At 42.0% G+C, this 13,809-nt stretch overlaps 1 protein-coding gene across 1 annotated transcript; it reads right to left on the reverse strand.

The window, feature by feature from the left end:
• Positions 1 to 534: 534 nt before the first annotated feature.
• On the reverse strand, positions 535 to 12,930 carry LOC119660038 (transmembrane protease serine 9-like). The gene is made up of 3 exons (XM_038068417.1): positions 12,451 to 12,930; positions 11,789 to 12,390; positions 535 to 1,203 (listed from the first exon to the last, which is right to left on the reverse strand). The coding sequence occupies exons 1-3, from the start codon at positions 12,548 to 12,550 to the stop codon at positions 535 to 537; spliced, it is 1,371 nt and encodes a 456-aa protein (XP_037924345.1). The 5' UTR covers positions 12,551 to 12,930.
• Positions 12,931 to 13,809: the final 879 nt, after the last annotated feature.

Raw genomic sequence — 13,809 nt, forward strand, 5'->3', positions numbered from 1 at the left:
CCGAAACGTTTCTAGACTCTGAAGAGTGTCAAATTCCTGAGAGATGTTCGATCCTTCACTGCGTTACTCAATTCCCATAAAGCGGATCAATTCACCATTGGTTCGACTAGCCTTGTGGTTATTTACCATCGACTTCGATGTTCAGACCAATTTTGGAAATTAAATTCTCGTTAGCGCGAATTACGTGCGATACCATCGAAAACGCCTCTCTCGTAATTTCAACACGATCATTTTGTTTTTAACGATATGGGATATATTTGCCTGTCCATCGAGATCAAGTAAGATTCAGCACGAAATAACTCCAACTATGCTTTCCTTTACCTAAGCTTTGGACCAGCATGCTATGTAAATAATATGGAGTCTAACATCGACCTGTCAGGTAACCATCACCTGATGGTTGCTGACATATGCTTACGTGTTGCTACTTCATTGCGAATTTTTCATCTCTTATTTCAAAGAAAAGCCCTGAACTATTTACACAATCATTCATAAATATTTTATTATCATAAAATTTTAATGTAGACTTAATATCAATCAATCTTCAATTGCCGTCGTTTCCTCAGCTGTGCTTGCTACGGTTGTAGCAGATTCTTCACTTGACTCAACAGTAGTTGCCGTAATTATTTCTGTAGAGTTAGCACCACTTTGTGGCGAATCTTGAGCAACCAGTTGAGTAGTTTCGCCTTCATCTACTTTGACTGTATTCTGCTCTGTGGTCGTAGTTGCACCTCCATCTTCAGCCCCATCTATTTCAGTCCCTTTGTTTGTATCTGGTATGACATCGACTGTGGTATCTTGAGTAGGAGACTCAGTTGCCTCTTGAGCCACAGTAGTTTCTTCAGCTGAATCTGTCTTTACAGTAGTAGATGATTCTCCACTTGTTGTCGTTTCAGATGTTGTTGTTTGCAAAGAGAGGGTAGTCATGGATGAAACTGCGTTCATTGTTGTAGCTGAAGTTTGAACTGATGTTGAAGGTGTTGCTTCAGTTGGATTTACAGATGTTACCGAGTTCAAAGTAGACGTTGGAATTGACGTTGTGGTTGATGAAGAAGTTACGTTAATTTGTTCTTCAATCCAGGAGACGAATTCTGATACTCGTGTATAGACTTCCGGGAGACCAATGCCGCATATTCGTGAACCATATGATACAACACCGATCACAAGTGTTCTGGCCGCGTTAACTAGTGGTCCACCAGAGTCACCCTACAAAGTATGAAATATAAGTTTGACTCATATAGCAGCAAACCAACTGTAAGCCTTAAATTGATATAAAAATAAGCTAGAAAACCGGAAGCTGCATGAGAATTCCATTTGCATATAGTTAGGACTAACGTTTCGTTCAGGGCAGAGGCAACTCATCAGACACTGCCTCACCTCTGTCTTGAGAGCAGCGTGACCGAAAGTGAGAACAGGTAGAAATTCAATTGTGCACTATTTTTAGCCATCTAGACAAATTAATTTGATTTGGAAAGTACTTTATCGGTAAGAGTCAATTTCTTACGCTTCAGACTAGGGATTTAACATTATTAGCAAGTGTAGAGAAGTTCATCCAAGGCAAGTAAAAAACCAGAAGCTTGGCGCTCTAGGCATGAAGGGTTTTGAGTATATAAAAATATTTGGGTGAACATTTATGCCTAACTCGCAATGTATGTATATGCATATATTATGTTAGACTTTAACTTTAGGATGGTTTTGACATCACCAAGACAGTTCTCCCACCGCAGACCGACACCTGGCCCATATTCGTGTTATGCACATAGCAAGATAACTCCTAAATCTACTGATCGCAAAGTGGTCAATCTGATTGCTCGTACGGCGTGTCTACTTTGGTATTCAGATCACCTACCATGATCACAGTTTTACCTTTAGTAAGCCATTCATGATATACGTGTAATTGTTCATAGAAAGCGTCCTTTGTAAATATATTGGAAGATTTACAGATTTAATCTACAGATTTGAACCGCGACCTTCCGTATGACAGCCTTGTGCTCTAACCACTTAGCTATCCGAACACAGGTAGGCATATTGACTAAGGTAACCACCACCTTGGAATTTACTATAAGTAAATCCCTAATGAACCCATGTACTAGGCTTTTCAGTTATTTTGATAAAAATGAAGTCTTGCGCCCTTATTAATGAATTTTACTTAGTTTTGGATCACATATCGCTTTCAAAAAATGCCCTGTAATTGCTCTGTATGGTATATATTCCGAATAGCTAAGCCAAGGGCATTCATTCCTTCTATTACTAGGGAAAAAAAATTGTTTAAACCCCGACAAGAAGAATTTAGGATCATAGTAGGAATACTCTCTGTCCCTGCATGCCAAAATATCACGTGGAGATGCTAGGGAAATTTACGAACACTGTCTGCAGATTCTCTGTGCGGAAAGTGACAATATCTCGACACATATTTAGGCCCAATATCCGTCACTTGGGCAAAGTAGACTAGGATATCTGGGAGAATACTTGATAACACGAGCCAGGTTGAAACAGGGAATATATGGTTAATAGATAAGCATATAAGAAATAATGGCATTCCCGGTTTCGTAAGGGCAAAAGTCACCGGCGTCAATCTACAGCTATTGGACTGGATTCTGCACAGAGGCCCGAAATTGGCTGCCAAATTCAGGCCAGCATGGTTCATGAGCACATTTGAATCGTGAATGTTAGAAAGAGTGTTTCCTACCCAGTGGAAGAGGCACAGGTTGGTTCTGCTATCGACACACCAAAAACTACCTGACCCATCCTCCTCATATCGTCCTGTCTTTCTTTTAAATGCTATAAGGAAGTAGTTGGGGGGGTGATATACAACAGACAACTTTCGTTCGTCGAGCTAGCGTGTATTCAGTCGAAGCGGTAGTATGGCTCTTGGAGATCTTGTTCTAATGTCGATGCAAAGCAATGGTCGTGGAGCTGGCTCGGGAGGTGGCGGTTGTTAGTAAGTGCTCTACAGTAGTGACGCTGGATGTCAGAAATGCTTTTAACTCGGCCAACTGGGGTTAAATTACAAGCGACAAGCTAAACTGATTACTTAGCTTTGATATTCGGGAGCTATCTCGCAGAGAGCCTACTTTGGTACGAAAATCATGAAGGACCGAAAATTATGTTTTGACAACGTATGTTGCCAAAGCCCCATATTGGAGGCCCTGCTAGCGAACGCAATGTATGACGCAGTACTTGGCCTTTGCATGCCAACGGGCAGACAATCTGGCGGTAGTGGTAGTTGCGAAGCACCCCGAGAAAGTGGAATTTTATGAAAATGCAACCGTTCATGACATCAAAGCATGGTTATGAATGGTTAAACTGGGCCAAGCGGACGAAAAGACAGAGGCGATCCTTATTACCAATCACAGGAAAAAAAATATTGTCAGAATCCGGATTGTGATCGTTTCATCAAATCCTATATTGAAGACCTGGAGGTAATGGTCGATGCCATCGTTATCGTTAAGTTTCAAACAACGCCTAGACTATACGCGAAAAAAGGTACCAAAGACTAGTTCAGCTCTAATAAAAGGGATTGTCAATATTAGAGGGAGAAAAAATAGTTGACTCAAGCACGGAAAATTGAATAACCACCAAACACAGTTCCTTACGTGACTCGGTGGATATAGGAAGTACTTGTAGCGCTTCGGATTTGACGAGTCACTAGACGGTCCCGAATGTACCGTTACATCCGAGAACCCGAGCAGGAATATAAATTCCTTTACCCGAGGTTCGCGAATGAAAGAGAGGGATTGAACCACGCCCTCAATGAAGTTATCGGTCTCCATATTCCCGTAGAGGAAGTTAACGCAACAATGACTGCGATACACGAAAAGCTGTTCGAACTGCATTGAGCCTAGAAGTCCCAGGGACGCATGAAGTAAACGGTGCTGATGTAAACGATAGGCAGCCGCCCGAAGCAATATTTCACTGTGGTCCCGCAAGGTTATGGCCGGAGAAGTAGGGACATACTGTTGAAACCAAGCGCTGTAACATCTTTTTACGATTTCCACCTTCATCCTTAGAAGCAAATAAAGTATACTATAATCAGTGAAGGAGCACTGTGGTTCTTCTAGAACAACGTGCGACGTCTCTTGAAAGTATTATTATTATCGACCGGACAAATGAAGACTCGACTTGTTAAATAACGCCACGGAAACCCTCAAAGATGCAAGGCTAACAAAATGTTAAGTGCATCATGTTATGTAAATAACATGTTACATAAATAACATGATGGAGTTCTGCTTCAATGCAAGTATTTTCAAAATTTTGCCTCCATTCCTTTTTTTAACCGTTAACAGCCAACAATGCTTTTCCTTGGACACTCTTTTTCCGATCTTTTCTAGCTTTTTTTGCTTGGATCCGCTGGTATTGATTACATCACCCACAGCACATTTTAACAATGAAGATACATTTTCACGGTGTTTCGGAGCTACCACAAGCTTAAACATCTTTTTATCCTTCAAATGCGTCATGGTTTCATTTCAGTCTCACTACAAAAACCGCAGCTCATTGAACCGTAAGTCATGTTCTACTCATTTCTATGGCCTGATACCCCTAGAAGCGTAATCGGCTGGATTTAATACTTGCGAGTGATCGTTACCCTCCGCATTTCGTGCTTATTTTCGTTAACTTTTGCCTGGAGATGGAACATAGCCCCACCAACCACCACCAGAATTAGTATATACAGTGGACTTTCCTGAGACATTACCTACATTGTTGTGTATCGCTAAGTTCAATCACATGCCGCACGTCACTTCTACCTCTAGTTTGGATATAATAGCTTGTTCACTTACAAGCGTCCTAAAGAGCATGGCTTCCCCATAACCTGGAATAAGCAGCATGTCGACAACCTTTACGGACCTCCTACGATTTTGTATGACCATTCGCATCCAGCTGATTCCAAACAACACTAAAATTTTGTTAAACATTTTGCTACGATCTCATGGGGGGTAACTCTTCCAACGATATATCATCTCTGTCCTGCTAACAGCATAACCGCAAGTGACAGCCACATATTGGTTTCTCACTTTATATTAAATAATTCATTACGATCACTTGCTTCCCCAAATATAATAACAGGAAAATTCTACTTAGACCAATTAATGAAGTTCAATGAATTGTGTGGTGGTAGGCAAGCATAGACGTCTTTAGAAGGGCCTTCATCTACGGTGTCAATCATCGTTGACCATTTAGGCTAGAAAAGCATCGGAGTGAATTAATGAGCTTAACGAAAGGCAAGATAAGAGGAATTTTCAGAAAACCAAAAACCCTACACTTTTGACTACAAATCCACATTCATTCAAATACTTATAGTGCATATGTTCGGGGCCCAAATGAAAGAATATATAGTTGCCATTTACCCCTTGGTGGCTCATCTACACCTACGCACTGTCGTTCGCGGTTACCCGAACTCACCCACTATTCCCTGAGGCGCCTGCACTCTTTCTCTGCTGTTCTGCATCAAGTGCCATTGGAGCGATCCACTCGTCGGCCATCTTGGAAGAGTCAATTCCAATTCATGACGTACCCAGCAATACAATTGTCGCCCCTTGTTAACGTGTGACTTACCCACTGCCACGTCCGCCAGGCAGCATGAAGAATTTCACCGATAACAAGAAGAAACAATAGGAAACAATGGTGAACTCCACTTTCGACCTTAAAATCCTCTGAGATTTTACTTCGATGCAACACGTGCAATTTCGGGCCATCAAATGTCGTTCTGATAATAACTATTAGTTTCTCTGGAATGTCCCTTCTGCACGCAACACTCCAGATACACTCCATCCTCACCCTTATCGAAAGCTTTCTCGAAATCAATGAAGAGCCGGTGAAACGAAGATCTAACCTCCGCGCACTGCTCCAAAATGACCCGTGGTGTGTTGATGTGTTCAATGCTGGGGGATCTAGAGCGGAAACCAGCCAACTCTCTGTCGACCCAGCTTTCAAGATGTACTTTAGTTCATTCCAGGATTACTCTAGCTATTACCCCTGCAACGGCAAGGAGTATGCAGATACCCCTCCAATTGTCAGGCTTAAAACGGGTGTCCTTCTTTGAAATCTTAACAATCCACTCAACTTCCACTCGATTGGTGAAAGGTTTCGCATTTCCAAGATTTCCATAAGGGTAGAAGTAGCAGATCTGCAGTACCTGAAGCAATTCAAAAAATAACTCCGCGAGGAGACTCTACTCCGTTTGAGTGTATTGATGGCGGAAATTTCTCTTCTGCTTGAAGGAACAGGCTGTGTCCACATATTACGATGACTAGTCATTTCATCTGTAAGAGGAGGAACCTCACCGGATGTAATGCAGTTAAGAACTGTGGAAAGTGTTCTTTCCATATTTTCAGTTGCTCGTCATCGTGGATGAGGAGTCGACCGTTAATGTCCTTTGCATTTAGAGGCATCTTCCCCGACCAGCGCAATAGGAAATTCTCTCTTGTCAAAACACACACTAGACCGAACTGCTCGGGATTTCGCTCGGGATCGGAGTTCGAGCGCATAACGCCCTGTAAGTTGGGGCTTAAGGGGGTCATCCCGTGTGAAGGCCGTTTTTTTTGCCTTTTTTTGAAAAATTATTTTGGACGACTGGATAAAGATAGAAACGTGTGTTTTATATGTTTGTTGATATCTCTAGTATATGTGATAAAATTTTCAGCTTGATATCGTAGATAGTTTTTGAAATACGTGTCAATTTATGCACCCATCTCCAAAAAAAAGGTGTTTTTCTGTTGCCACGCTAGAGGGCGCTGTATACATTTCAGGAAACTAAACGCATTTTAATGTGGACAAGATTCCACGGTCCGCAAACTAGGATAATTACAAAATATTAAAAGGTAAATTTTTGGTGGGCTTTTAGTCTTAATTTTTTTGATTTTGGTGTTTTTTTACGGCTTTTTTATGAATACAAAAAACGACCTGTCCGATTGCAATTATCCTAGTTTGCAGACCGTAGAAATATGTATTTAAGAAGTCGTGAAAATTTCAAAGAATTCGGTTGGATAGGTTTTGAGCTATGGTGGCAGCCAATTTTCAAGATGAAGTTTCGAGAAAAACGCATTTGAAAATTTAAATGTAATCATCAACAGTAAAATTTTCACTCACCATTAATCTGCTATACCTGGTCCCCTCCGTTTCTTCAAAAAAGTCTTGTAAGGCCGATTGTTGCTCTCTGGTTTCAATTCTGGCTCTTTTAGCGAGGTTAGTCGGTCGTCGTTCGGACCGGCAAATTCGCGCTTCATTGCAGTGGTCGGCATAAACCTGACATATGTGACCAACTTGACATCCCATTGTCACTAGGATTTTGAGAATGCCATTGAATCATTCGTTGAAAACAATTACAGCCAGAAAAGTGGCTATTTCTACGACCTTGGCCCCAGAATGAAGGTGTTTAGGAGCGAAAGTCCAGGTCAATGCATTTAACGACTCATTGTTATTCTGGGTCCCCTCCTCCTGTCTGTACAACATTTATGGAAGAGAGTTGCCCAAATTTCTTGTTTCATTCCTTCTATCGAATTTGCGTGTCGACGAATAGCTAGCCCAAAAAAATGTAGCGAGGTCGTCAATAACCTTATCAGTAAGTTTTCCAGCCCCTTTTCCACCAATGCCTTTCTGATTCTTCTTTGCATTTCTAAGCCGCGTTCCCATTCTTTTCTCGACATGTCCTACGCATTCCTTTTTTGCTACTATGTATATTTTATTATTTGCAGAAATTTGCAGCAATACCGGAGAAAAGTCAAGCAAAATCCAATATACAATATACAAAACTTGTCGCAATTGGAACATCCATGTTTATGCTTGCTAAAAGTTTCTTTGCTGATGTTGATGCGAAGTCCTTTTTCTTCTCTGATGAGTATCGATTGCCATGAAATACTCGTTTTTTAGGGCGAGCATGACGTTGAACCGCGCCTAAAAACTGGACAAATTGTACCAACTGGTCCTCCAGGTTGGGGGTTGGGTAGGGCTGACAACCCTACACGGAAAACAACATGTTACGAAGCCACAACATGAGCCTCGGATAGGACGGATTTTAAAACGACGGACCCGGCAACGACAAAGGAACAACGATTTGCGCATTTTCTCATGGAACGTGCGCTCCCTGTACAGAGATGAAGCTGATAAGCAGCTAGCCGATACCCTGTCCCAACATAGGGCTGATGTAACAGCGTTGCAAGAGATGCGATGGACAGGGACCGGTTTCCTGGAGAAGAGCCACTACACCATATATTATAGCGGTCATCCAGTAAACCATGTGCTCGGAGTAGGTTTCTTAGTCAGCCAAAAAATGAAACCTGCTGTTATCGGCTTTGAAAACCTAAGCGAATGGCTATGCACTCTGCGCTTGCGAGGCAAGTTTAGAAATATAAGCCTCATAAACGTTCACGCCCCTACAGCGGAGACTGCAGAGTCGGAGAAGGATACCTTCTACGAGGCAGTAGAACGAACCCTCGAAGCCTGTCCCAGATATGATATCAAAATCATAGTTGGGGATTTTAACAGCCAAGTAGGGAAGGAGCACGTATTCAGGCGATACGTTGGCTCCCATAGCTTACACGAAAAAACAAATGATAACGGACTGCGGACTATTCAATTAGCAGGGTCACACGAAATGGTTGTTGGAAGTACCTGGTTTGCGCGGAAAGCGGTCCACAAACATACGTGGGCCTCTCCAGACGGGAACACTTTCAACCAAATTGACCACGAGTTGATCGAACGCCACCACCTCTCAGCCTTGATGAATGTCAGAACATATAGGGGGGTCAATATAGACTCGGATCACTATCTCGTTGGCATGGTGCTCCGAGCTCGAATAACAATACCACCTAGAATCCCCTCTGACAACCAGGTGAGAGTGAACACTGAAGCCGTCCACAACACAACCCTCCGCGACACCTATAAGAGGGAAATGGATGCCCCAATAACCGCAGTCAGCAGAGGACCTGGAGATGAAGCATCAACTAATGATCTTCACAACCACCTGAAGAACGTTATCATGGATACGGCCACAAATATACTTGGCCCCAGCCGCAAAAGGAGTCGGAACGGCTGGTTTGACGATGAATGTAAGCTAGCAACGGAACGGAAGAATGCCGCATACCGAGTAATGTTGCATTCTCAAAGAACGCGGGCACGCGCAGAGACTTATCACGAACTCCGTTGAGCGGAGAAGCGACTTCACAGACGGAAAAAGGAAGCCTGGAAGAACCAACAAGTCTGTGAACCAGAAAAGTACAGGGAGCAACCGCACCAGGCGCGCAAGTTTTACCAACAAGTCAGCAGGATGAAGCCTTATACACCTGGATGCTCATCCTGCCGAGACAAAGAGGGAAATCTGATTTCTGATAGAATGGGCATATTGGAGCGATGGGTTGAGTACTTTGATGAGCTACTGAACAACCAGAACATCGGCGAGTTGGAGGTCCCACCAACTGAAGACGACGGACAAATACTGCCACCACCAAGTTTAGGAGAAACAGTCCGTGCAATTCATCGGCTAAAAAATCATAAGTCGCCAGGAGCCGATGGAATTACAGCCGAATTGGTTAAATATGGAGGCGACCAGTTACACCAAGTGGTTCATCAACTTGTGCTCAAGGTATGGGACAGCGAATCAATGCCTGACGATTGGCAACGAGGCATAATCTGTCTCATACATAAAAAGGGAGATATCACACAGTGCAGCAATTATAGAGGTATCACGTTGCTGAGTACCATCTATAAGATATTCTCCACTATCTTGCTAGGCCGGATAGCCCCATACGCCCAGAACATCATTGGCCCATACCAAAGAGGCTTCACTCCAGGCAAATCAGCAACAGATCAGATTTTCTCTCTGCGGCAAGCGATGGAAAAACTGTTGGAATATGGACAACAGTTGCACCATCTGTTCATCGACTTTAAAGCCGCCTATGATAGCATAGCCAGGGTAAAACTGTATACGGCCATGAGAGAATTCGGTATTCCGACGAAATTAATAAGACTGACTAGGCTGACCCTGACCAATGTGCAAGGCCAGATAAAAGCAGCAGGATCACTCTCAAGACCATTCGACATCAACAACGGTCTACGGCAAGGGGATGCGCTATCATGCGTCCTCTTTAACCTGGCCCTCGAGAAAGTGATCCGTGATGCTGAGGTGAATGCAAGAGGTACGATACTCTTCAAGTCCACCCAACTACTGGCCTATGCTGACGATATCGACATCATGGGAAGAACCACCCGAGACGTACAAACTGCCTTCATCCAGATCGAGCAGGCGGCGCGAGATCTTGGGCTGCACATCAATGAAGGCATACTCGTATATGTGGAATGAAGGAATATATGGTGGCAACGTCAGCACCAAAGACGAATCAACCAACAACATCAAACCGCGCTGGTCAAACACAAACACGAAGAAGAATAAGGATAGGAGAATACAACTTTGAGACCGTTGACAATTTCTCCTATCTAGGGTCGAAAATCACAACCAATAACAACTACGATGATGAAATCCGCGCACGGTTGTTGTCAGCCAACAGAGCCTATTTCAGCTTACAAAGACTGTTCCGCTCGAAAAGTCTCACCATAGGGTCAAAGCTCTTACTGTACAAGACTATGATCTTGCCAGTCCTCATGTATTCCTCGGAAACTTGGGTTCTTAGCAAGAAAAATTGCGAACTCTTGGCCGCGTTCGAGAGAAGAATCCTCTGAAGAATTTTTGGCCCCCTACATGAGGATGGACGATTCCGTAACCTGCACAATGACGAAATCTATGAGCGATACCATGACCGTCCGGTTGTGGATAAAATCCGGCTCAATAGGTTACGGTGGGCGGGTCACTTAATCCGTATGGATGAAGATGATCCCACCCGGAAAGTCTATAAGGGCAATATCTATGCTAGGAAAAGAAGACGAGGCAGACCCTGCCTAAGATGGAGCGATGGCGTGGGCCAGGACGCCAGACAGCTTTTAGGGATATCGAATTGGTGGACCTCGGCGCAAAACCGGGATGTCTGGAGTTCCTTATTAAGGCAGGCCTAGACCGGATACCGGTTGTTGCGCCGTTGATGATGATGACGTTGAACGTTAAAGCAATCTCCCTTCGTACGATCCATTTAAAAAAATCACTGAACACACAAACAGCACAATACTCACAACAAATTTAACTGAGTATAGCTTGAAAGCCTTTCAGTGCTCAATCTAGACTGGATTATCCTTTTTATTCCAAACAGCAAATCAGTTTAGACAATTGATTGGTTTTCCATCTTTTTATATTTATACTTGTGTTCGAATTTATAAGGCTCAGGTAAAAAACTAACAGGTAAAAAAAGATTCGAAGCTCTTTCTCATCGAGTACTCTACCCGCGGCTGCAAACTCCTTACTTGTTTAACACTGTAATTTCTGAAAGAATCGGAAATCGGAAAATCCCTTTGCCCACATATTCTCCACTATATATAGATACAATTCGTGCAACAAAAAAAATCGATTTCTGCAACCTGACACACGGGATGACCCCCTTAAGAATACATTCAAAGTTTTCCTTGACTGTCGATTAAAAGGGATAAAAATCTGTGGGCTAGCAAACTACAAATTTTGAAACGTTCTTGCTATCGAAACGTCAACAACTCCTAAAAAAAAAAGACGAAGGTTTTCGAGAAGCGTTCTAAAAAGTCACCAGCGATTATTACAGCGTAATGATAACGGAAGTTCAAAGGGTGCCTTTAAGGATGTATGCAAGACGCTCATCTAGTTTCTAGTGTTCGTATACTATCAGAGGTTATGATAATTAATTCAGTCAAATTTTTATTTATTCAAATTTCTACTTACCATGCACGCTCCTTTCATGAATCCAGAAGATGTACATATTTCTGCGTTTGTTACATTATATCCTACTCTTCTACATTCGTCGTTAGACAGTGTCTTCAAGTTGATTGTTCTTAATCCATTGGGAAGCGTAATAGTAATGAGCGGTGCTGTATATCCCCATCCACTCAATCTAACCCTCACGTTGCCACCTATCCTCTTCATACTCCTAAACTCAATTAGTTTTACTTTGGGTCCCAAAACAAAAGGCTCCTTCACCTTTATAACTGAAATATCATTAGTTTCGAGTTTTTTATACTCAGCATGATTAACAAAGGTTTCAATCAGGTGTCGTCGGCCCCCTTGTAGACGAGTTGAAGTCCCAACTACAACTGAGACTCTATTATAATCGATGGCATCCATACAATGAGCTGCCGTCAGGACATGGGTTTCTGTTATAATGGATCCTCCGCAAAAGTGGGTCCATGCAGACGTACTATGCTCAACTAGCAGTTGTACGAAAGTACCTATTGGACCGTCGTCCAATCTAGCCTGAAGAGATATCTGATAGGGAATATAAGATTTGACGGGTAGTCCTCCGACGATCCGAGGTTGACTAGCTTCTACTAAAAAGAAATATCAAGTTTTAAGTTTTCCTCAGCCTGTAATAAAGTATCTTAAATTACCACTTCCTACTCGAATTAAGATAACAAATACTAGCATACTTGCTCCCCATCTAGGTGCCGATTTGTCGGAGACTAATATACTTAAGACTGAATTCCCCATTTGATATATTCTCAGAACTCTTTACTACAAGTTGCATTAATTATAAGAATAATAACAATAGTTAGGAAGGTGAAATGCTGATGAGTGATATCCAACCGCGAATTTTATTTTGAAAGACTAAACACTTAAAAATCATATGAAAAGAATGGTGGCTACTTTCAGGAAGTATTCTATCGGCAAGATAATTAAATTATGCTTTTACTAGTCACTGCATTAAATTATCGTCTTTTCCACCAAAATATTATAAAGTTCATTCACTTTTCAGATAAAACTCTGTTTTTCACGCACATGTACATAATTAAAAGTCATAGATTCTTTCTTTGAAATAAACACAACTGTATCTGAAATACGTATGTCACAATCTAACAGAACCTGATACGCAAATTCCGACTCATTCCAAGCTCCATGCATTGTGGACGCAGAGCGGCTTATACCATATAATATGATTCACTGTCATATGCAAAATATAGTATAATATTTTCCACCAAAAATACAGTTGATTAACAGATCTACAGATAAGATACTTAATAAGTGTTTCAAAATTCAAGGTAATAGCACAAATGATAGTGACATTCATTGAGGCTAGGTCGGTAAATAATTTATGGGTCCGTTGATTTGTAACGCAAAATCATTTTGATACAAAAGGAACATAGCTACTTAGAATTCGAAGATATTTTTCTTTTTCGGCATTTTGTGCTAAGCGGGAGATAAGGACTTTACAGTTTTTGTCAGTTAAAAAATTACAGCACACAAAACCTTTAAAAGATTTTGACTATGTCAGAAGTCAAGGCCAAGCAATTAGCAACATTGGTTAGTTCCATAGTGAAATGAATTAAACAAGTTGGGAATAAGGGATTTTCTATTTCTCTCTCTGCATGACAGCTTTATGTCTACACAGTTAAAAATTCCATTGCCCTCTATTTTAAAAAGTCATTTACCCAAATAAATTTATATTTTTTTTATGGGTAGAGGTGAAAATTTGCATTAGTGTATGGGATTCCCACCCACTAAAACCACTCCCACTTCTCCGCGCATATCCCCGCGGGACCACCGTGAAGTATTAGGGGCTCTGGCTTACACCAACTTCCGACTTCAACATCTCCTCCTCGAAATTGTGGACTCCGATAACTGCATTGAGGACATCGTTTAACTAATCTAACTAACTAACGGACAATGGAACATAACATGCTCCAAGTCGTCGGGCGCAGCGGCGCATTCGGAACAGTCTGAGGACTTATTCAAGCTGAAGCGATGCCAGT

The sequence above is a fragment of the Hermetia illucens genome, chromosome 6 (genome assembly GCF_905115235.1).
Source record: "Hermetia illucens chromosome 6, iHerIll2.2.curated.20191125, whole genome shotgun sequence".
Classification (NCBI taxonomy): domain Eukaryota; kingdom Metazoa; phylum Arthropoda; class Insecta; order Diptera; family Stratiomyidae; genus Hermetia; species Hermetia illucens.